Genomic DNA, 20,753 nt, shown 5'->3' on the forward strand with positions numbered 1-20,753 from the left:
TTCTTACAAGCACCTGGTTTTGGCCAGATGTTGTGTGTATTTGGCCAGAGGGCACTGTATTTGGATGCATGTGAGAAAGAGCAGTAGAGAGCCCCACCTTCTGAGAAATCCACAGTGAGTGTTTGGTGGAGCAAGTATATGCAGAGGAAGCTGCCATTACCTTACAGTGACAGTCCCTGAGCATAGAAAAGGCTTCATCTTTCCAAGCAAAAAGGAGTTTGGGGCTAAGTCTTATGAAAATGAAGATGGGAAGATGTTTGTGCAAAGTGGGGCCTGGCTTTGCTGTAAAGCCAAGAACTATTGCCTTGCCACTGATACATTAATCAGGAGTGAAATGTTTAGGCCAGGCTGGGTGAGAGGAGGAGGAGGCCAGGGAAAGCAAGGAGAGAATTGCTGAACTCTGAGGCAGGGTGGGAGGGGGTTGTCACGGGGCTGAATCTGTTGGGGGATTTGGCCTGAGCCCCATGCTGAGATTAAGTTTTGGAGAACAGATTCCAGAGCAGAAAGGGGGCTGTGTGTGCTGGTGGCCTGATAGAGAGAAGGAGGAGAGGAGGGGAGAGGTGGATGGGATTACCAAGGGCATGGTTTGAATTTAGGAGAGTAGGGTGTGCACAGCTCCTCAGCCTGATCAGCTCCTGCTTAGTAGCGCTCCTTTTCTTTTTTCACTCGCACCCCAGCCCATTACCAACAGCTCTGTCTCCTGGGAAAAGTATCTCTGACCTATCTGACTGCTTTAGTGGAGAACTGGGGACAGGTCCTAAGGCACCAGAAGGCCCCACCATGCCCTTCAGGAAAATCAAAGCCTCTGAGTAGTGCATCAGCCCTCTCCAAGAGCCAAATCATCTTTGCCTACTGGGGATTGCAACTGGGGATGTGTGTGCAAGAGAAGGACTTGGCCATTGCTGTGGTCCCGGTCATGGCAAACACAATTCTGAGAGGAAGTCAGGAGCACCACTCAGTGGAGCTCACAAAACTGGAGCCAGAGGTTGCATGATCAAGCAGCTAATCCATTGTGGAAAACCCCTGTGCTGCATGGGTCCCTCATCCTCAGGGGTAGCTGGGGATGGCAGAGGCTGTATTCCACACACCTGGATAGCCTCAGGTGATAGAGAGCACCCAGGTGAGGAAGATCTAGCAGTCAATAAGTGAAGAGAAAGATAGGGCATCCCAGTGAAGGTGTGGGACTGAAGGTGTGGGAGGAGAACCTTCTGGAGGGGCTCAAATAACCAGTCTCATGTTCATGAGCTGGAGTCTGCTTGTAACAGTGGTGTTATTCTGAAAGAGCAGGGAGTACCACTTGGTGGTGAGACTTGAAAGCTGTGGTAGCAGGTGTGCCCTGGGCTCCCTCTCCTGCTCCAGACCTTCTTTACCAGACCTTGCTCAAAACTGATTCAGTGATGACCATGGTGAGAGGAAAGCCCATGGCAGGTCAGCATTGCAGTTGATAAATCTCCTCCAGATAACCTTCAGGGCTGAAAGAAAACCCTCTGAAAGTCTTAGTTCCATCCAAAAATTATTTTGGAATGGCAGGGGAAAAGTGAAACTGGAATGTGTGGATGAAAGCAGTGGGGGGAAGGAGAGTTATGGAAATATTTTTGAGGCTTAGGTTTATTTTGGAAGAAGACCTGGAGTCATTGGGAGAAGTGACTCGCTAGGTTTTGAGGAGTGTAGGTAAAATTGTCTGGCCAACTTTTAGGCTATTTCTTCTCCTTTCTTTGGCCCTTCTTTGAAGGAAGCACTCTGGAATGCCCCAGGCTCTGTGTGCCCTTGCCCTGGGGCCTGCTGAGAGTCAGCAAGCAGATAAGCATCATTGCAGTGCTGGCAGCCAGGCATAGCCCTGGGTCTCACACCTCCTTCTCTCATCTGCAGCACAGTGATGCAGAGGCCATCTCTCTTCCCCCTGGCTCAGAGAGCTGGTTGAAACTTGCATTTAATTTCTCCAGCAGAGATAAAATAGCTGTTGTATATCCAAGAGGTGGAGGGATTTGCAGAAGGGAAAGATTTCATGAAGTGGCAAAGGGAGCAGCACTTCAGGCATTACTTGGGCACCTTTGAGTCCAGTTAGAGCTTAGCTGGTGCTCCATACGATCTTGGCTGCCCATGGCATATCAGTGCAAGTCACTGCAGGTCACACGTGCTGATCACTGCTGGCCTGACTGTGGTGCACAAGATTAACCCTGCAGGCCCCAGGGCAGCACTGCAGTCTGGGACAACTTGTATGGATAGAACAGGAGTATCCCTGGTTTTTCAAGCCAGGCTTTAAGCCTTCATATGAATGACAGCTGCAAAGAAGAGAGAGATGCTTTCTGTGCCTGATTCTAGGTAGCAAAGTTGTCATCTTGCCAGAAAGCCCTGCCCCAGCCCTTCTAGATAGGGCTGCTGTATGTAAAAGGCATGGCTGCAATAGGCTCTGGTGGGACCAAGTGATTCCACCAGAGACTTATACACGTTGCTGAGGGCTGGTTCAGTAACAGCCAAACAGAGGTTTGGAAGGTTGGGAGCTCACAGGGGCAACTGAAATGCAGGGCTGGAGCAAGACTGGTGAGCAGAGGTAGCGAGGGTTGTATAACTCCCAGCACTCATCTGTATGCATAGAAAATCAGGGCAGCAAACACAGCAGCAAGTCTGACCTGGATAGACATGATACTTAAAACCAAAACAGAAGAATAGATGAGGGGTGCAGCAAAAAAACTCCACTGTTCCAGAGTTCCCTGTGGCCGGGGGTGTGGGATTGTGGTACCTGTGTGCCAGGAATGCAGTGGGCAAGGGCGGCTCAGTGCCCTGTTGCATCCATTGGTGCCACGGGTGAGGTCAGTCCTCAGCCTTGTGGCAGCATGTGTGGGAAGCTGGGCCTCAGCGTGTGGAGCTTGTGGGCAGTGACCCTGCACGGGGTCGGGCTGGGCATCCCCCAGGAATTTGCAGCTGCTTTCTGAAGACAGCCCCATTCATTTTCCTTTGCCAGGGCCTCCCCACTGATACTCCCCAGAGGCAATGGCAAGAGAGAGGGAGGGAAGGAAGGAAGAAAGGGGATGGCTGCCTGTTGGAAAAGCATAGGCAGAGCAGGCATGGGGGCTCTGGCCCCAGGGGCAGAGGTGGTATGAGGAGTGGAAAGAAGGAAAGCACAGGTGGTGTTTTGTGAGGCAGCAGAGATGTGGCATGAGGACTGTGAGATGGGCCCAGGGTGGGGGAGATGTGTGGGGGGGTTGTGAGTAGGTGCCTGTCTCAGCAGGGTAGGAGGAATCTGGTGGTGACGGCACCAGTGCCCAGGCTGGATGGAGAGTGAAAGCCATAGCCCTAGGCTGCTCTCACAGCTGAGGGGAGAGTAGTGGAGGGTGCCTGCCCCCAGGCTGGAGGACCCTATTCCTGCCTATTCCCCTTCTCTTCCTTTCTTCTTTCACTCTTCCCTATGGCAGGGAGAACTTTTATCTTGGGGCCATAATTTCATTTACTATTGCTTCTTATCCAAAGTTATTTATGGTTTCCCATTCATTTAATCGGCTCTGTCTCGCCTGCCTCGTTGCTTGGCCCCCAGCCCTGGGACTCAGCTGGTTTCCCTCCCCAGTGACAGCAGCACAGTTGGCTGCAGGCCTGCACCCTGGTTCACCCCATCGCGCCTCGGAGCTGGCTGCAGATGGACATAAGCAATGGCCTTTGGTTGCACTCCCTCCTAAACACAAAAAGGGGGGAAAAAAAAGCCCTCTTGTCCCAGCATGGCTGAAGTCAGCAGTGCTCAGTCTGTCTGTCCGCAGCACCTCCTGGACAATGGTTGGTAGATGAGGACTTGCTTCACTGTGGTCAGGCGTGTCTTTTAAGGACAAGAACATGGGCTGGCATGCTGGATGCTGCCATATGAGAAGGAAAACCCAGCCAGTGAGAGGGGATGTGGTTACTCCCAGCTGCAGTGGTTGTTGGACTCTGGTGCAAATTGCATGTTAGATGTGGGGCCTGGCTGCTGCTGGCTGCGCAGCTGAAGGGGCAAGTGCTGCATATCCCCCTGGCATGGATCCTGTCCTCCAGCCCTTCCTGCTGGGGGGACATGCATGGTCCCCCCACAACTCAGGGGCAGCTTGTTTGAACCCCCCAGGATGAAGCTGGTTGTCTCAGCTTGGCACAGTGTCCTCTGTTTGGCTGTGCTGGGGCCAAATACAACAGGATGTGTGTGGGGGAGCTTGTCCCATGCCCAGAGGGGGACAGGGATGACCCAGACCACCCCTCACCAGCTTTGGCTGACCCATCAGTGCTAAAGGATGGCTCTACATGCCCATACCAGTGGTGAGCAGGGCAGTTGAGATCGCCCGTGGCCAAGATCCACTGGCAGATAAACCAGCCTTGTTCTCTGTGGGGAAGCAGGAATTTAGGAGAGTAGTTTGGCAGGAAGCTTGTACACTTGGCATATGAAAAAGTAGTTTGTCACAGTTCTGCTATTTTTCCCCTCTCTCCTGCCAGTTTCACTCTGCTTCTCCAAAGGCACCTGGTTCATGCTCCTCCAGCCACCCCAGGATCCCTTCCTTTGCTCTGTTCTTTCCCCCTCTTCCACAATTTCCCTCTCTCCTCTTCCACAGTTTCACCCCTTGTCCCTCACTTCTGGGCTGAGGGGAAGCCAGGAAGAGCTGCAGCTCCCTACTGTGGGGCTGCAGCACCCACAGCTGAGAGATGTGGGCTGAGTCACCATCTGGGGAGGCTGCCTGTGAGAGGTCCCCATGTCTGTCCAGCCCACAGTCATCCCAGGGGGTGTCCTGGCACAGGGTCATAATTTTCCATCTTCAAGATGGCTCTGCTATGCCAGGTCCTGATCTTTTTCCAGGCTCTTGGGCCCCTTCTCCTCTTCAGGGTGTGTGTGCATGTACACGTGCTCATGTAAGTGTGTATGTGCAGATCCCTGCCAGCATTGCTGGAGCCTATGCCTTGGCTCCAAAATCTTAATTCAACTGTGATGAATCCAGACCACCAAGGCGCACATTAATTTTCCTGATGCTCGTTTATATTTTGTTGATCGGAGAAACATGCGCAATGTGGGCAGGCACACACTGGGCTTTTGCCACTTCTCCACCTCTTTCCATTTCTGTGGCTCTCACTATTTTATTCCTGATCAAACATAAAAAGCAGAGGAGAAAATATCCATCATCCTTCCCTGCCCCAGCAGTAACTTTCGTTGGAGGAGGAGCGTGAGGCACTGCCAGCTTTTCACAAGTTAAGAGTTAACTTTCATCTGGCTTTAATATGCAGTGGAAACATGGCTCCCCTCCTCAGCTTGTCTTAAAGGATTAATCACAGTTCTGAAGTTCACCCGTATTCCTTCTTTTTATTATTTTTCTTAATTGAACAATGCCAAGAAATTCCAGAAGTATTAAGCATGTTCATTGCAAATCTTTATGACATTGCAAAACCTCCCCTTTTCTTTTCAACCTCCTCCCCTTCCCTCAGATCTGGGCCTGGGACCGCTGGCTCCCCCAGCAGCCGCCCGACAGCCCCTCCGCACTGCACTTGGGGAGGCTTTCTCGATGCCTTGCCAAGAGAGCTGGTTTTTATTTAAACTCTATAAAAGATCTTGCTTTAATCAGAAAGTCTGCTTGAGAAATTTCGTGTAACTTTTCCATGACTGTGGGTGGGAGAAGCTTGGAGCCAGAGTGTCTTTCGCTCTTGGAGCGCTGCTGCATTTTCCAGAGAACAAACCCCACATCTTTCTGCTGGCTGGGGCTGCCAAGGGAGGCTGCCTGCCACCAGCTCTCATGCTGCCCCCCAGGCCCCAAACTGCTGGAGGTCACAGGTGCCATGTCCTGGGATGTGTTTCTTGGGGCAAGGGAGCTGTTGACAGCACGTGGCCGTGCCATGGCTGCAGATGCAACACTGCCTTAGAGTGGGGTTTTGCAAAGGAAGTGTAGTCTCATCCAGAATTAGTGGCATGCCATTCAGGAGATGTTAGCCCTGTGTCCTGGGAAGAAGCACCAACCCACTAACCCACTAACCCATCAACCTGAGCCTTGATGTGACGGTGTGACATGTCACCTGTGAGAACAACCAACTGTGGGATGTGCCGCTTTTGCTAGTGGACACCCAGGCTGGTGTACAGCATTGTAAAAATGCACACGAGGGACTTTTTTCCTGGCACAAAACCTCTTCCCTCACAGCACATGCTGTCTGAGACAAACTTCAAGCTTGCAGTGCCTCGGCAAGATTTGCCGTCACTCCCAGAGAGGATGGGAACAAGTTTTGCCTCTGGAAAGTTTGGTGGGGCCAGGTTGGCATACTCCCTGCCCTGACAGATCTGTGGGGTTTTGCTGCCCTCCTCTCTTCCTGCTTTAAAAAAACAGGGAAAAGAAAACAAAAAGTTAGGTACCCCTTCCTCTTAGTTCCTATGCTTCCAGTCATGCTGCCCACATCAGCCTGGCCAGGGTGGGAACTCCCATCACAGCATGGACAGAGGGACATGGTGTGACAGGGTTTTCACAGCTGCTTTAGGGAAGGAGCGGCTGTGCCACATAGAGGAGGAGCTGGTTTTCCTTGCAAGTTCCTGTTCTTTTAACTGGAGCTTGGGCATATGTGAGGTTTTGTGGTTAACCAGCTTTCAGCTGTGAGATATTTGATGGGAGCAAGAGTGCCTGGAGCAGAGATGCTGATTTCTCAGGTGTGGGAGGAGCTCAGGGGGTTGCACACACTTCCTCCCACCTGGCATCTGTACCCTTGAAGCAGGCTGGGCTCCCTGAGTTACAACTACAAAGTCAGCTTCTCAGTAGCAGAACAGCAGCCATGTGTGGAATAGCAGGCAGCAGAAGGACCATTTTTGGCTGCCCTTCAGTACTGCAGTAAGTTGGCTTATTTTTTACTCTCAGGCCAGGATTTTTCACGCCCAGTTTCCTAGCCCTAGAGCAGGCAGTTTCTCCAGAAGCTGTGTTTTAAGTTACTCATTTTGTAGGAAAAAAATGGGGGGGCGGGGGGTGGGGGGGGGGGCGGCACAGGGAAACCTGAAAGCAAGCCAGTTTCCCTAGCAGCTGGGGTCAGAACAGTCCTCTGCCGGCACCATGAGGAAACAGCCCCCAGCCCGTGGGGAGAGGATGAGCTGACACTGAGATGTGTAGCCAGCCACTGAGGTGCCTTGTCTTCTACTCTCTTTGCAGATCTCAAAGATTTCAAGTTTGACGGCCAGCATGTGATCGAGGTGGATGAAGGGAACACAGCCGTGATTGCCTGCGACCTGCCCGAAAGTCACCCCAAGGCTCAAGTCCGCTACAGTGTGAAGCAGGAGTGGCTGGAGGCTTCCCGAGGTGAGTGCCCGGGGGTCTGTCCCAACAGGTTCCGCCACAGGACCCTTGGTTTCGCCCTTCCTTACCAGCCATAGCTGTCTCTACCTGCTGCCTCTTTGTCCCTTTGCCACCTGTCTCAGCACAAGTTACTTCAGAATCCCTGGCATGGTCTCCCTGATGTCCATGCTGCCTGGGACATCATGTTTTTTTCTTTCCCCCTTGCCCACCTTTTCTTCAGGACACTGCATATCTTCTAGGAGGCTGGACAGGAGCATATCTTGTGACCATGTGCCACTTTCTCTTTTCTCTCTACAGACAATTATCTTATTATGCCATCTGGAAACCTTCAGATTGTTAATGCCAGCCAGGAGGATGAGGGGACTTACAAATGTGCTGCCTACAACCCTGTGACACAGGAGGTGAAAACTTCAGTCTCCAGTGAGAGGCTCCGTGTGAGACGTAAGCCATTCTCCCTTCACCACACATCTCCAGCTCTGGGGACACTGATCAGTGCTATCTGGTGCAGCTGGTTTTCTGTGTGAATCATCAGTTGCTGAGAAAACTCCATTCCAGCAGCAGAAGGCCCCAAGGTCTGCTCCTGGAGTATGTGTATGCAGCCCTGGGATTGCCATGCTTCCTTAGCATTTGTTGTTGGTGGTGGGCAGGCAAAGGCCTTTAGCCTGTTGGCAAGGTGGCTTTGTTGTGTGCACAGAACCCTTACAGAATGTCTCTCTGGTCCTGCATTGACATTAACCTTCCCCAGCACAGGAAAACAGTGTGCCGTACTGTTATCCCTACCTACCCACTGCAGTGGGTGCTCTCCCACCATCCACCTTCCTTCCCATGCACCTCCTTCCTCCACGTCTCTTCCCAGGCTCCACAGCGGAGGCAGCCCGGATAATCTACCCTCCTGAGGCTCAGACCATCATCGTCACCAAGGGCCAGAGCCTCATCCTGGAGTGCGTGGCCAGCGGGATCCCCCCGCCGCGGGTCACCTGGGCCAAGGATGGCTCCAGCGTCTCCGCCTACAACAAGACACGCTTCCTGCTCAGCAACCTCCTGATCGACCCCACGAGTGAGGAGGACTCGGGCACCTACAGCTGCACGGCTGACAATGGCGTTGGGGAGGCCGGGGCTGCCTTCATCTTCTACAACGTGCAGGTGTTTGGTGAGTGCTGCTGGAGCCATTGTTTCAGGGAGGGCTTGGACATCTCATCATCTTTTAGGGGAAGATACTAGCATGGAAGCATTCTTCCCCTCCCTGGACAAACCACAATGTAATGCAAACCCCTGCTTGTGGTTCCAGTTTCCAGGAGACAGACTAATTCTTTCTTGAGGGTAGTAGTTCCTCCTTCTTGGCTCCCATCATGGGCTGGAGATGATGGATCCTCCTTTCCTCTGCAGAAGCTCTTCTCTTGTCATTTGTGGCATTGCTTTTTTTCCAATACTTTCTAGTGGAAGCTGGTTGCTTTTTAGACATATTTGACATTGGCATAAGGAAGACATTGGAGTGTCTTGGTTTTGTTCTGTTTTGTAGGGAAGCTCTCTGTGGAGTAGAAAATGTTAGGGATACTACACCTCAGATATTTCTACCACACATACTTTCCATTCTCACAATTTTTAGGGAGATTAAGCCCGTGTTTCACAAATTGCATTTCATCAGGTGCTGATGTGTTGTTGTGGCACAAGCACAATATTTGCAGAGTAGCATTTCAGCTCTGAAAAATGGGACTAGATGTCTGATGTCATGTGAGAGGGCAGATGGCTTTGGGCCACCTTCCTTTGCAGTTTATGTGGATGCTGAAGGGGAGGGGCATTGAAGCAGACCCATGTGGGCCCTCACAAAGAGAGTGGGACTTAGAGTAGGAAAGGATCCATCAGTCTGCTCTCATCCCTGCCAGAGAGGAAGGTGCAAAGCCATGATTGCGCTGTGCTCCCAGCCAAGCGGCACTCAGCAGTCTGTTTGTTCCTCACACAGAACCCCCGGAGGTCACCATGGAGCTGTCCCAGCAGATCATTCCCTGGGGCCAGAGCGCCAAGTTCACGTGCAAGGTGCGCGGGAACCCGCAGCCCTCGGTGATGTGGCTGCACAACGCGGTGCCGCTGTCGGGCAGCCGGCGGCTGCGGCTGTCACGCCGGGTGCTGCGGCTGCTCAGCGTGGGGCCCGAGGACGAGGGCATCTACCAGTGCATGGCCGAGAACGAGGTGGGCAGCGCCCAAGCCTTGGTGCAGCTGAGGACAGCCCGCCCGGGTAAGCCCCTCTCTCTAAAGTCATGGCCATTCAATCACAGCCTAACACACAGGACAAGGTCGGGGGAAGCACAGGAAGAAAGTTGGGGTGTTGCCCTTACTTCCTATTTAACCTATGCTGCAAGTGCTGTTCTGCCTGAGGTCTCTGTATCTCCCTCTGGGAACACATGACACCAGTTTTGCTTCAAAGGGCAGGGCCATTTGTGCACATTTGGGTGATCTCTACACAGGAGACACAAGACATCTGGCTGTAGTGCTTTACCCCATGGCTTAGCTCTGCCTCTGAACTTGCACTGAGCAAGAGCTTAAAAACTGGATTTACCTGGGGTAGGAGAGGTACCACATGATTCCTTGGACACTGTTGAACTTACACAGGGTAAGAGGGACTTCAGAGAGACAGAGAACCTTGTCGTTTATAGCAGGGGAAGGAGGGATTGTTGCCAATACCTTTTTGAGTGGCACTGCAGGCAGTACCGCACAGGGGGCTCACAGCTCTGCCTTAACCACAGACTAGGATGGACGTTTATCCTGCTGTGACACTTTGTATTCCAGGAGCTCCACTCAACCCCGGGCGAGATGCCCAGCTACACTCGTCTCAATCTCCAACACCACCTTCCAGGGACAGCACCTTAAAGCTGCCCTTGGATAAAGCTGGACTGCCCAAGCCTGGTACAACCCCTCTTCTAGCAGCATCTTCACAGTGTGCAGCCAACAAGGAGCTGGTGCCTCCAGCTGAAGCCCCCATCATCCTCAGTTCTCCACGGACATCCAAGACAGACAGCTACGACCTGGTGTGGAGACCCCGGCCTGACAGCAGAGCCCCCATCCTCTATTACGTGGTGAAGCATCGCAAGGTATTGCTGTTTTGCCCTGCTCCCATCTTTCCTCTGCGCCATTCCATGGGTGAGCTGGTGGCCTCACCACACATTTCACCCATTGCTCACTGGTGGCATTGGATAGTGGGACCTCCTGAGCTGCAGCCTCAGCCTGATGGATACAGGCTGTGACAGGAGGTTTGCTGAGCTGTCCAGGAAGAGCCCAGTGGCACTGCCTGTCTGCCTAAGTATGCAGAAGGCACATGCACACACTTCGCCAGTAGCTTCCACATCCAGTCCCAGATGTGTGCTTGCACAGGTAGGAAGCCCTGAGGGCAGGTTGCACAATGACTTGCTCTGGAATAATTTTGTCTTGGCACAAGCCACAGGGACACAGAACGGACTGCGTGACACAGAGCATCATCCTCTCTTCTGCATGTGCCTGCCCTGCCCAGCAGCACCGAAGTGCCCATGTTCAGTGAGTGTGAGGAGCCAGCAGAGAGCTGTCATAACCATCCTCTGGAAGGTCCTTATCCCCCAGTTTTATTCTGGAAGTTGGAAGGCAGTGCACTGTGGAGTACATCAATTGCAGGTGGCACAGTGTGAGCACATGGTGCATGGCCAAGTCCTGCTGGAGCCCAAGGGCTCCTCCCTCTGGGGTTTTTCATGGCACCATGGGCACAGTGCAGGCACAGCTGTAGCCCAGCAGTTTTTTTAAATGCTGAAGCATTGTTGAGGGAAAATTTCTTCTTCTGAGGTGCAAAGTATCTCTTTCCATTTTGCTGGAGATAAGTGGAAAAAAGGGGCTTGGATTTATTTTTCTGCTGCTTTTCTTCCCTTTGGGTAGGCAAGGAGTTGCAGTAGAGAGGCAGGTTTTGCCTCAAACCCCCCAGAGGGTTTGAGTGTATTCCAAAAACATGCCAAATCACATGTTTGGGGACTCCCACCCACTGCAAGGCACCATTTTCACATACATGTGAATATATGTATCTATTTTCCTGGAATTGTGTGCTTTTGTGAAAATACAGTGTAATAGAAAACTTTTACAATCCTTGATTTCTTTCAAAAAAAAATTAAGATGAGGATTTCAGCTAACCATCTTTTTTAAGAGTCCTTTAAAACAAAGGCAGAAGATGCCAACACAGGAACACAATAGAGCAAGCTTAAATAAAAAAACAAAGATGCCAAAAGCATCCTCAGACTGTTGGCTCTGGTTGTCTGCCAAGAGGAGATTTATTCCCCAGTGGTGTATCATGTAACTACCAATTCTGCTTGCAATCTTAACTTGCAGCCTTGGAGTTTGTCCATATTTGATTTGTTTTTCAGCACTTCACCTGGAAGGGGCTGTGGGGCAGTGAAGGTCACCATGGGTCACTGCAGTTTGCAGTAATGTGTTTTCAGTGTAGTCCAAATTCTCAGCTGGAGACTCTTTCTTGGGATGCTTAAGGATTGTGTGGAAAGGAATTAGTCCCAATAACCCTTAAACTTGTTTAGAAAGAGTCTCTTTCTATCCAAGATCCTTAGGATCAAGTTATATAATGATCTGGTTTTGACATTTCTGACTGGAAAACCATGTGTGTGGAGAGGGAAGGAATCAATTCAGCCACAAAAGAAAAGGCTCTTTGTGTAGAAGATGGCTGTATAGAAAGTTAAACCTACTGACAGGAGACCTACATTTGTACTGGGCGAGGTTGTGCTTCTTCTCTAGAAAATATCTGTGAATGTCTCTTTTTACTGTGTTCCTACACTGCCCCAAACTCTCAGCAGCCTGCAAGCAGTCAGATGCCATGCAGCCCTTACTTTTGTTTCTTAAGAATTTCTCTTTCCCTTTCCTGCATATTAGCAGCCTTTAGGGCTCCCCTTCCTGGCCTCAGAACTTTGCAGGCTCAGGAATAAAAATAAAATGAGGCAGGCATTAATCAGTCAGTGTCAAACGCTTGGAGAAAAGATGAATGATACAGCAGAGTCTTGGCATTTCCGTTCTGTTGCGTTGCCTGCATTACTAATTCTCCTTTTGGCACTGGGTCACTTCAGTGTCCTGCCTATTTGCCTGCAAAAATATTATCTTTGCAGCCAGGGAGAAGGAGGAAGGTTCCACCTTCCCTCCCCCTCTGCATAGGGCATCAGGGTATCACAAAAAAACCCCCTGTGTTTCCAAGCTTCTCTGAGGGCTATGGCCATACACAGTCTCTTCCCTGCAGAAACCTTTGCTCCAGCATTATGGCTCTTTATTTGAGCCCCAAAGTGCCAGGGCTGAGGCTGGATAAAACTCAGTAAAACTAAGTGTGTCTGGGTACCTCATCCCTTGAAAATGGCCAGTATCTAAATGAGCAGGTCAGCAGCTGGGCTGCAGGAAAGATTTGGCTCCTAAAGCAGCTCAGTCCTGTGGCTAATGCTGCATTTTGGGGGCCACACCTGTTCTGGAGATTTACACACATCAAGGGGTGGTAGTATCAAAGGGAACTAGAAGACAGAACAGGACTGACTGAACCCTGGGGTCAAGAAAACACTGTGGGGCTTGGGTGAGTTGTCCTGCTTATACCTGAATTCCTTTGCAAAATCAGGCTGGCACCATCTCTTTCCTTTGCAGAGAGGCAAGGGAAGGTAGATGTGGTTGGTACACAACTTACTAATAAAGTTTCTGAGCTGGGTGCCTGCAAGAAGCCCAGCCTACCCCAAGCTCTGCAACACCTGCATTGGTCTCTCAGCAGGTCACCAACACCTCAGACAGCTGGGCTGTGAGGGATGTCCCAGCCTCGCAGCACCGCCTGACCCTCACCAGGCTGGACCCCGGGAGCCTCTACGAGGTGGAGATGGCTGCTCACAACTGTGCTGGCGAGGGACAGACAGCCATGGTGACCTTCCGCACCGGTAAGGGCAGGCCTTTCCCCGGGTTCCCCTTTGCTCTGAGTCAGGGGAGGACCCCTCTGAAACATCCTGTCCCAGCCCTGAGGCACAAGGCACCAGCCTTTAGACAATGGGAGTGTTTCTGCTCTGGAAACCCATCTGCCCTCAGCTTAGAGCAACTGTCAGAAGGGAAAGTGGAGTGTAGGATGGGGAAAATTCCAACCCATCATCTGTGTGGCTTGGTAAAAATCCCTTATTCACTTGGTGTCTCAGTTGAACACCTGCAGAACAGTAGAAAATGGGTCTAGCATAAATCTCAAGAGGTTGTTTAATCTCTTGGAGACAGAAATCTAGCAACATTCAAAGAAAAACAATTAAAAGTTGTAGAAAATTAAATATGAGGGACATCTATTAACAAATCTGCCGCTTTAGCTTTTGTTCCTGCCAGCAGGCTGAGTGCTTTGAGCCCCTAGAGCTGTCAGAGTCCAGGAGGTACTTACCTCTGCATCCTGTCTGGGTGTATTTGCTTTCCTCATCACAGTGAAAGTTAATTCTGAGTGCATCTCTCTGTTACTGATGCCACCTCTCCCTTCTGCACAGGGCGGCGCCCAAAGCCAGAGATAGTTGCCAGCAAAGAGCAGCAGATCCAGAGGGATGACCCAGGCACGAGCACTCAGAGCAGTAACCAGGCCGACAACAGCCGTCTGTCCCGTAAGGCCCTCCCTGAACCCTGGGAGGGTGAGGGGTGCTGGGGCTCTTGTGGGTGGTAGTGGCCAGGCCATGCTGGGGTTTAAATCCCTGCTGAGTAAATCAAGACTGCAGTGCTGGATGGGTGTTTTCTAGCTTCTGACAAGGAGAGGTCCTTCTTGGATACCCCTACTACTGCTCTTGGCAGACAGTCACTCCTGGAGAGCAGGCAAATCCCACTGCCTGGCTCCACCTTTAATGCAAGGACATCTCAGCAACTCTCGGTCTCTTGCTGAATTCCACGTGAAGAGTTCAGAAAGCCCTGTCTTGGAATCTGTGAATGTGTGTAGCATAGGAAGAATAAACTGCACTGCACCAATGGGTGCTGATGGAGTGTCAGGGAGGAATGCGGACCAAGTACCTGCATGTCCTGGCTACGGGCAATTAGTTTCCATTCTAGGGGTGCAGAGTGCTCCATTTGGGTATCTTGCTGCACTGGATAAACATCAGATCCTTACTGAGCAATCTTAATTTGTTGTTTCCCACCCTGTCTCTATCATTACTATTGCCTTTATCATTTCTGTGAAATTCTCTCCTTCAATCCTAATCTTGTAAGATCCCATCCTTCAGTCTCTTCCGTACTCATTTGTTGTCTTTATTTTCATATCCATAGCTCCATTCATCTCTTTTCCTCCCATCTTTTGATTGTTTTCCTGTCAAATTGTATTTCCACAGTTCAGAATTTTTCCTTATTTCCTTCTCAGTTGTTTCTTCTCAATCTCTCCTGTTCCCATCTCCTACACTTGGTTTTCCCTAGCATCAGTCTCCCCCTGCTCACTCCTTTCACATCACCCAGGCTTTTTGCTCCATCTCCAGCCCTGCATCCACCCCTCTCACTGCTTTCCCTCCCGTGATGGGTGATCACACCTCAAACCTTGTGTCATCCTGCTTGAGCTGGGAGTGGAAAAGGAGCAAGATGCAAGCAGGAATAAAAGGTGCTTGTGGGCACAAACTGAAAGGCATTAGGATTTGGGGGTGCCAGCTCTAATGAAGAGCATTCAGGAGTTGCAGAGCATGTGGCTGGGTGCAGTGCAGGCAGTCCTTCACCCACATACTGTGGAGCCACAGGATCCTCCAGACAGGGTGAGAGGAATATGTTTTATGTCCTGATGTCCTTCTGGGTCCCTTGCAGCTCCAGAGGCACCGGACCGTCCAACCATCTCCATGGCCTCAGAGACATCTGTGTACGTGACCTGGATCCCCCGTGGGAATGGTGGGTTCCCCATCCAGTCTTTCCGCGTGGAGTATAAGAAATTGAAGAAGTTGGGAGACTGGGTCCTGGCCACCAGTGATATTCCTCCCTCTCGCCTCTCTGTGGAAATCCCAGGCCTGGAGAAAGGTAGGCAGGTGCTCTCCCCCTTCTTCCTGGAGGCCTGTAGGAAAGCTGCAGGGTCCCTGTAGGATGGTTAACCATCTGTCACATCCTGCTCAGCCCTGGCATGCGTGAGCAAAACAAAACTTTCCTGACTCCTGCCCTAGGTGCATGGGGAAAAAGCTGCAGATGCTTCTCCAATTTCTCCAGCTGCAGAGACCAGCATAGGTTTGACCTCCCTCAGGGAGGCTTAGGCATGCTTTTCTGTATTACAGGATACAGTTACTAATGACATTTGGTTTTGTCTTTTACAAGACAGGACAGAACTTTCCTTAGTCACAGGCAAGACAGATGGGCTCACAAATCCCATTGCACTTCACATGAGAAAAGATTTCATCACTGAGCTGGACAGCTTAAAAGGGAAACATAACTACCTCAAACTAAAGACCAATAAAATGAAGTTTGGGTAAAAATTACATAGCTTTGAACTGATGTTTATGTATTGAATTCCCGTGGAGTAGAGGAAGAACACATTTCCATACCATTTCCATGCTTTCAGGTCAGGATATGCTTTCAGGCATTTCTTAACCTCCTGCACATCTTCCAAAACTGCTGTCTGACCTTTGGACCATCCAGACAAGAATTGGGGAAGGTAAATAAAAGCAGGCTCCATCTAGGACATGGCTGAAATGTGGCCATACAGTGTTTGTACTTCCGCAACAAACTTGTTGTAAGCTCTCTGCCTTCTGGAGACATTGCCCCTCATCACAGTCAGGGCCATGCTGACAGTAGAAATCTTGGAAAACTCCAAATGCTGCAACCATTTCATTTCTCATTTTCCCCATAGGCACATCCTATAAATTCCGTGTGCGGGCGCTGAACATCCTGGGAGAGAGCGAGCCCAGCGCGGCGTCCCGGCCGTACGTGGTGTCGGGGTACAGCAGCCGTGTCTACGAGCGCCCCGTGGCCGGGCCCTACATCACCTTCACGGACGCCATCAACGAAACCACCATCATGCTCAAATGGATGGTGAGGCTTGTGGGGGTGGAGAGCGCTGCAGGGGCAAGAACCAGGTGTGAGGGTGCTCCTTGCCCAGCTTACATCTCCTCCAGGTTCCCACCCTGCAGCCCATCACCAGCACATCTGCAACTATTGGATCTGGGATCCAGTAGCTGCCCTCCACCAAAGGAGGACTGGGCTTGGGACACATAGAAGGGTGGGAAGTCAGAGAGCCTAGGAAACCCTTTCCATCTGAATCCAACATTGCATACAGGAAGATTTCAGTGGATAACCATGGGGTCTCGACCATTTTGTTCAATAAGCACAGCTGAACAATGCATGGGGTGGCTGTTTGCTCCATTAGCACCTCCCTCTCTTCTAGTATTTTCCAGTTGATACGTCTTGTACTCTCATTTGTTAGGTAACAATCCTAAATGCTGATAATAATTTACTGCAGTCCACTCCAGAGGATTTTTAGGAGTGGGTAGGATCTTTTGGATCACAAGGCCAGATCCAAGTGTTTTCAACAGCTTAGAGCTTTTTCAGAGGGATGCACTGCTCTCCTCTCCTAGCTGCTTATAACCTGAAATTGCCACAATGGAGGATGGGCACTGCTGTTCTTTTAAACTCAAACAGTAGCTGATAAAATACTGGGTGAAAGACAGCAAGAACACATGGAGCTGGGACAATACTGCCCTGGGTGACAGGGAGGAAGAGACCTGTCTTCAGAAAAACAAAGCTCATGCATTGACCAGTTCATGGCAAGCCATGAGCCTGCTGAAGGCAAGATGATGGTGTGCTTGCTCACACCCAGCTGAGTCACTGTTGTTCAGGAATTTTTACTCTTGAATCACTGGCTGTAGCTGCTGAGAGGGCACAGAGTACTGGATGCATGAAGTGACAGGCCCAGATCCACAGCTTGTCTGTTACCTGAGAGAAGCAAAGCTTGAGAGTAGAAAGTAGCATTGAGCTTTTGTAGGGAAGCCTTCATTGTGCAAATCAATGGCAACAGAAGGAAGGCCCCTCTGCTAGGTTATCTTCCTCTCCCATCCCACTTATCCTAGCTGCTGCTCAAATAGTACAATACAAGCATGGACATCTCTGCTAATTTCTGCTCTCCCTTCCATTCTCTGCAGTACATCCCAGCCAGCAATAACAACACCCCCATCCATGGATTTTACATCTACTACCGCCCCACTGACAGTGACAATGACAGTGACTACAAGAAGGATGTGGTGGAAGGTAGGAAAAATAGAGAGACTGGTCCCACCCCTAGTCCCTGCTGGAAGACAGCACAGCCAAAAGGAGCCCAGTGCACAAAAGACAGTGGCTATCCAGGCTGCTTTACCCGGCACTGCTGCAGAGCTGGGCCAGCTGCCTGTTCCCTGAGGAGGTTAAGAGCTCCATGTGTTTGTTTCCTCCTCAGGAGATCGGTACTGGCACTCCATCAGCCACCTGCAGCCAGAGACCTCATATGACATTAAGATGCAGTGCTTCAACGAGGGAGGTGAAAGCGAGTTCAGCAACGTGATGATCTGTGAAACCAAAGGTAAGGGATTCCCAGGGCAGCTCTGGGAGCATGGCTGCTGCCTCCCCTGCCTGCAGCTGTCAGAGCACAGCAGGGCAGGAACCATCCCTGCCTGACAGTGCGTTACCCAAGCTTCAGCCAAGTGGGGGAGGCAGCACTAGAGAGAAGAGAGACACAGGGCTGTCCATGGTGTTGATCAGTGTGCCCAGTCTGTGCTCACCTTTTGTACAGAGTCCATTGCTGTCCCTCAAAGCAGCAGTTGGCTTTTGTTTTCCTGACTATCACATAGGTGGTGATTGGAAACAGAAGGGCTAACTTTCCCTTGCTGTGCTGAACTCCATGTTGCATTAGAAGCAGGCCCCATTTTGTCTTCAAAGCAGCTGCACTGTCTTGACTGGAACAGCATTAAGTCCAAGTGCGCACACTGGAGAAGCTATTTTGGATTTGCTTTTGCTTGAGCAGTCCACAAGCAGATCTGGCTGAGCTATGAGCCAAGCACAGAGGCCTTGTCTGTACTGCCATATGAATCAGCCTAGGAATCCTGTCATCCAGGAGTGCTTCTTTCAAGCCACCATAGAAGTCTGGCCACTTCACAGCAACATTAACATCCCTGGACTGCTGTGCCATCTGCCATGTGTCTAACATTCTCTTTCTCTTCCTTCCACAGCTCGGAAGTCTCTTGGTCTGCCAGGTCGTCTTCCACCCTCCAAAGTGCCCCCTCAGCAGCATCCCCCACTCAGTGGTGGGCACAGTGGCCTGGGGACAGGAGCCATGGTGGCCCGTTCCAGCGACTTGCCGTACTTGATTGTAGGCGTTGTGCTGGGATCCATTGTACTCCTCATCGTGGCCTTCATTCCCTTTTGCCTTTGGAGAGCTTGGTCCAAGCAGAGTAAGGGTTGTTTCTTGGGGGTTGATTTACAGAGCATGGTTTGCCTCTGGATTAAATCTGACCCTCGGTGTAGTTGCAGCGAACACCCAAAATGTGAGGGAATTCTGGGAAGCAGGGAAGGCGTGGGCAGAGAGCAAGTCTCAGATGTCCTGTGGAGCCCCATAAAGACAAAGGCCACTGTTTTGTCCCTTGTCCTGCTTGCCTTGTAGTAAAGGAGCCTCTGGCACTAGAGGCAAAGGGCCCCTTTTCACCATTTATTTCCAAGAGTGCTTTGGGTGCAAAAATAGCTGCCTGGTAGGACAGCCTAACCCTATACATGCTAAGCTTCAACAAGCTTGACTTTACCTCTCATTTTTGCCTCAGACTTTCTTTTCCTTCCCTCTGCAGAGCAAACCATTGACATGAGCTTTCCAGGAGCTGGGCTGCTAGTGTCATCCTGCCAGTACACCATGGTACCTCTGAGAGGCATCTCTGCTCCTCGTGCCAATGGACATCCCTTTGTTAATGGGCAGCCCTATGCCAGCAGGGCACATCTGAATGGCATCTGCAGCTCTGCAGGAGTGGGGTATGCAAGCACCAAGCCCCGAGATTACAGCCCTGATGAAATGCCACAGGTTAGTCCACACCTGGGATCAAGAGCTGGTTTGTCATGAGCTGGATGCCACACTTGCCAGTGAGAGGGCTTCTCCAGGCGTGGCTGGCACACTTTGCAGCATGTAGAATTGGCAAGGCTGGCTTCCCAAAAGACATTTCCCCTTCATAGTGAAGTCTGAGACATGGGGGAACAGGAAGGTCTCCAAAACGCTGGTGAAGGGGTGGTTTCTTGGGCCAGTGCCTCTTAAGTATGGAGGAGGCAGTGAGAAAAGGTGACTCTTACGGGAACAGTTCCTATGTCCCCGGAGCAAAGCTCACAGGGACTGACAGTGTTGAGGACTCTCTCTGTAGAGGGGTAACAGGCAGTGCCAGAGCTGAGTCTATAAATTGCTTATACTCCACTCATTCAGCAGTAAGTGTAAAGTGAGTTTTTCAGTGCTCAGTTTCACTGCCTTCAGTAGCAAAAGAAACAGTTTCAGCTTTTTCTGCCTTCTGCTGTAAGAACTTCAGCAATCTGCCCCAGGGCTCTGACTCACAGATCAGTACCTACTTCTTAATGCTGCTGTGTGTCATTGCTCTGCTAAGAATCTTCTCTCTCCTTCCAGTCACACCAAGAGAGCAACGCCTTGCTGCAGGCAAGAGTGCTGCAGAATGCGAGTGCCCAGCAAGACTACCAGCCCTCCAGGTTAGTCCTGGCCTGTGGAGAGGGAGGGTGGTACAATCCACTGGGACACACAAGACTACTTGCTCACAAAAGCCTGCCCTCAATACACTCCTGTCTGTCCCAACTCTTGACAAACAAATCTGTGCTCCAGTACTAGGACACCTTGGTCTAAATTATCTTTGCAGAACTCATTCCTCTTAGGATTTCAGGAAGGAATAATATAATTGTAGAGGTGGCCAAGACCTACTCCCCTCTGTCTCCTTTTCCTCCTCCCGTTCCTGAGTGGGAGACTGAAAAGCAGGATGAGAGAAGCAAACATCTGTGATTAATGTTGCTAAACAGCTACCCCAGAATCTTCCCAGTGTCCAGCTGTGAGTGCTTTCTGTCTCACTGTTCAGACATCCTTCATTACTATGTTCCCTGTGAGCGATTATTCCTCCCAGCTCCAGTGGCATTCACCACCTGTTGGATCATGGATATCGGGTCTCGCATCCCTTCATTCCTATCCCACAAGTACATCCCAATTTCTGCTCTTCCCCTCATTTAGGAATGTTCTGTGTCACAGCATTGATGGACTGGCTGACACATGACATGAGTTGTATTTTTCAAGGAGGAAAGATCTGTAAACAGCACTAAACATCTCTGCCTGCTTCCCCAGATTGCCCAGCTCCAGAACAGAAGACAGCTCTTTCCTCTACAGTCTCCCAGATGACTCCACTCACCAGCTTCTTCAGCCACAAGATGATTGTCCTCATCTTCAAGAGCACTTTGTTGGCCTCCATCATCCTGTGATGGGAAGCAAAGTGAGAGGCCCTAGCCTGGATGCTCAACGAGATACCCTCCTCCACCAAGGTCAGTGGTTTGGAA

The 20,753-nt window shown here is 50.8% G+C and overlaps 2 protein-coding genes across 4 annotated transcripts in view; one reads left to right on the forward strand and one right to left on the reverse strand.

The window, feature by feature from the left end:
* Positions 1–20,753, forward strand: part of BOC (BOC cell adhesion associated, oncogene regulated) — a 59,686-nt gene that overhangs the window by 32,870 nt on the left and 6,063 nt on the right. The window contains exons 4-18 of one of the 2 annotated variants that reach the window (XM_031505622.3): positions 7,116–7,262; positions 7,557–7,700; positions 8,116–8,409; positions 9,220–9,492; positions 10,044–10,345; positions 13,015–13,177; positions 13,754–13,864; positions 15,033–15,239; positions 16,060–16,241; positions 17,348–17,453; positions 17,638–17,760; positions 18,407–18,628; positions 19,016–19,242; positions 19,828–19,907; positions 20,545–20,738. In XM_031505622.3, the coding sequence (XP_031361482.2) occupies positions 7,116–7,262; positions 7,557–7,700; positions 8,116–8,409; positions 9,220–9,492; positions 10,044–10,345; positions 13,015–13,177; positions 13,754–13,864; positions 15,033–15,239; positions 16,060–16,241; positions 17,348–17,453; positions 17,638–17,760; positions 18,407–18,628; positions 19,016–19,242; positions 19,828–19,907; positions 20,545–20,738 (2,775 nt within the window). The remainder of the gene's footprint in view (positions 1–7,115; positions 7,263–7,556; positions 7,701–8,115; positions 8,410–9,219; positions 9,493–10,043; positions 10,346–13,014; positions 13,178–13,753; positions 13,865–15,032; positions 15,240–16,059; positions 16,242–17,347; positions 17,454–17,637; positions 17,761–18,406; positions 18,629–19,015; positions 19,243–19,827; positions 19,908–20,544; positions 20,739–20,753) is intronic. The other variant, XM_085591094.1, reaches the window with a different exon arrangement.
* The window catches only part of CFAP44 (cilia and flagella associated protein 44), a 62,466-nt gene continuing 44,916 nt past the window's right edge, over positions 3,204–20,753 (reverse strand). Inside the window, exon 35 of one of the 2 annotated variants that reach the window (XM_085591079.1) lies at positions 3,204–8,787. The gene's annotated coding sequence lies outside the window, so the exon portion shown is untranslated. Of the gene's footprint in view, positions 16,267–20,753 lie in introns of both variants that reach the window. The other variant, XM_085591078.1, reaches the window with a different exon arrangement.

Source organism: Lonchura striata, chromosome 1 (assembly GCF_050655825.1).
Source record: "Lonchura striata isolate lonStrDom1 chromosome 1, ASM5065582v1, whole genome shotgun sequence".
Taxonomy (NCBI): Eukaryota; Metazoa; Chordata; class Aves; order Passeriformes; family Estrildidae; genus Lonchura; species Lonchura striata.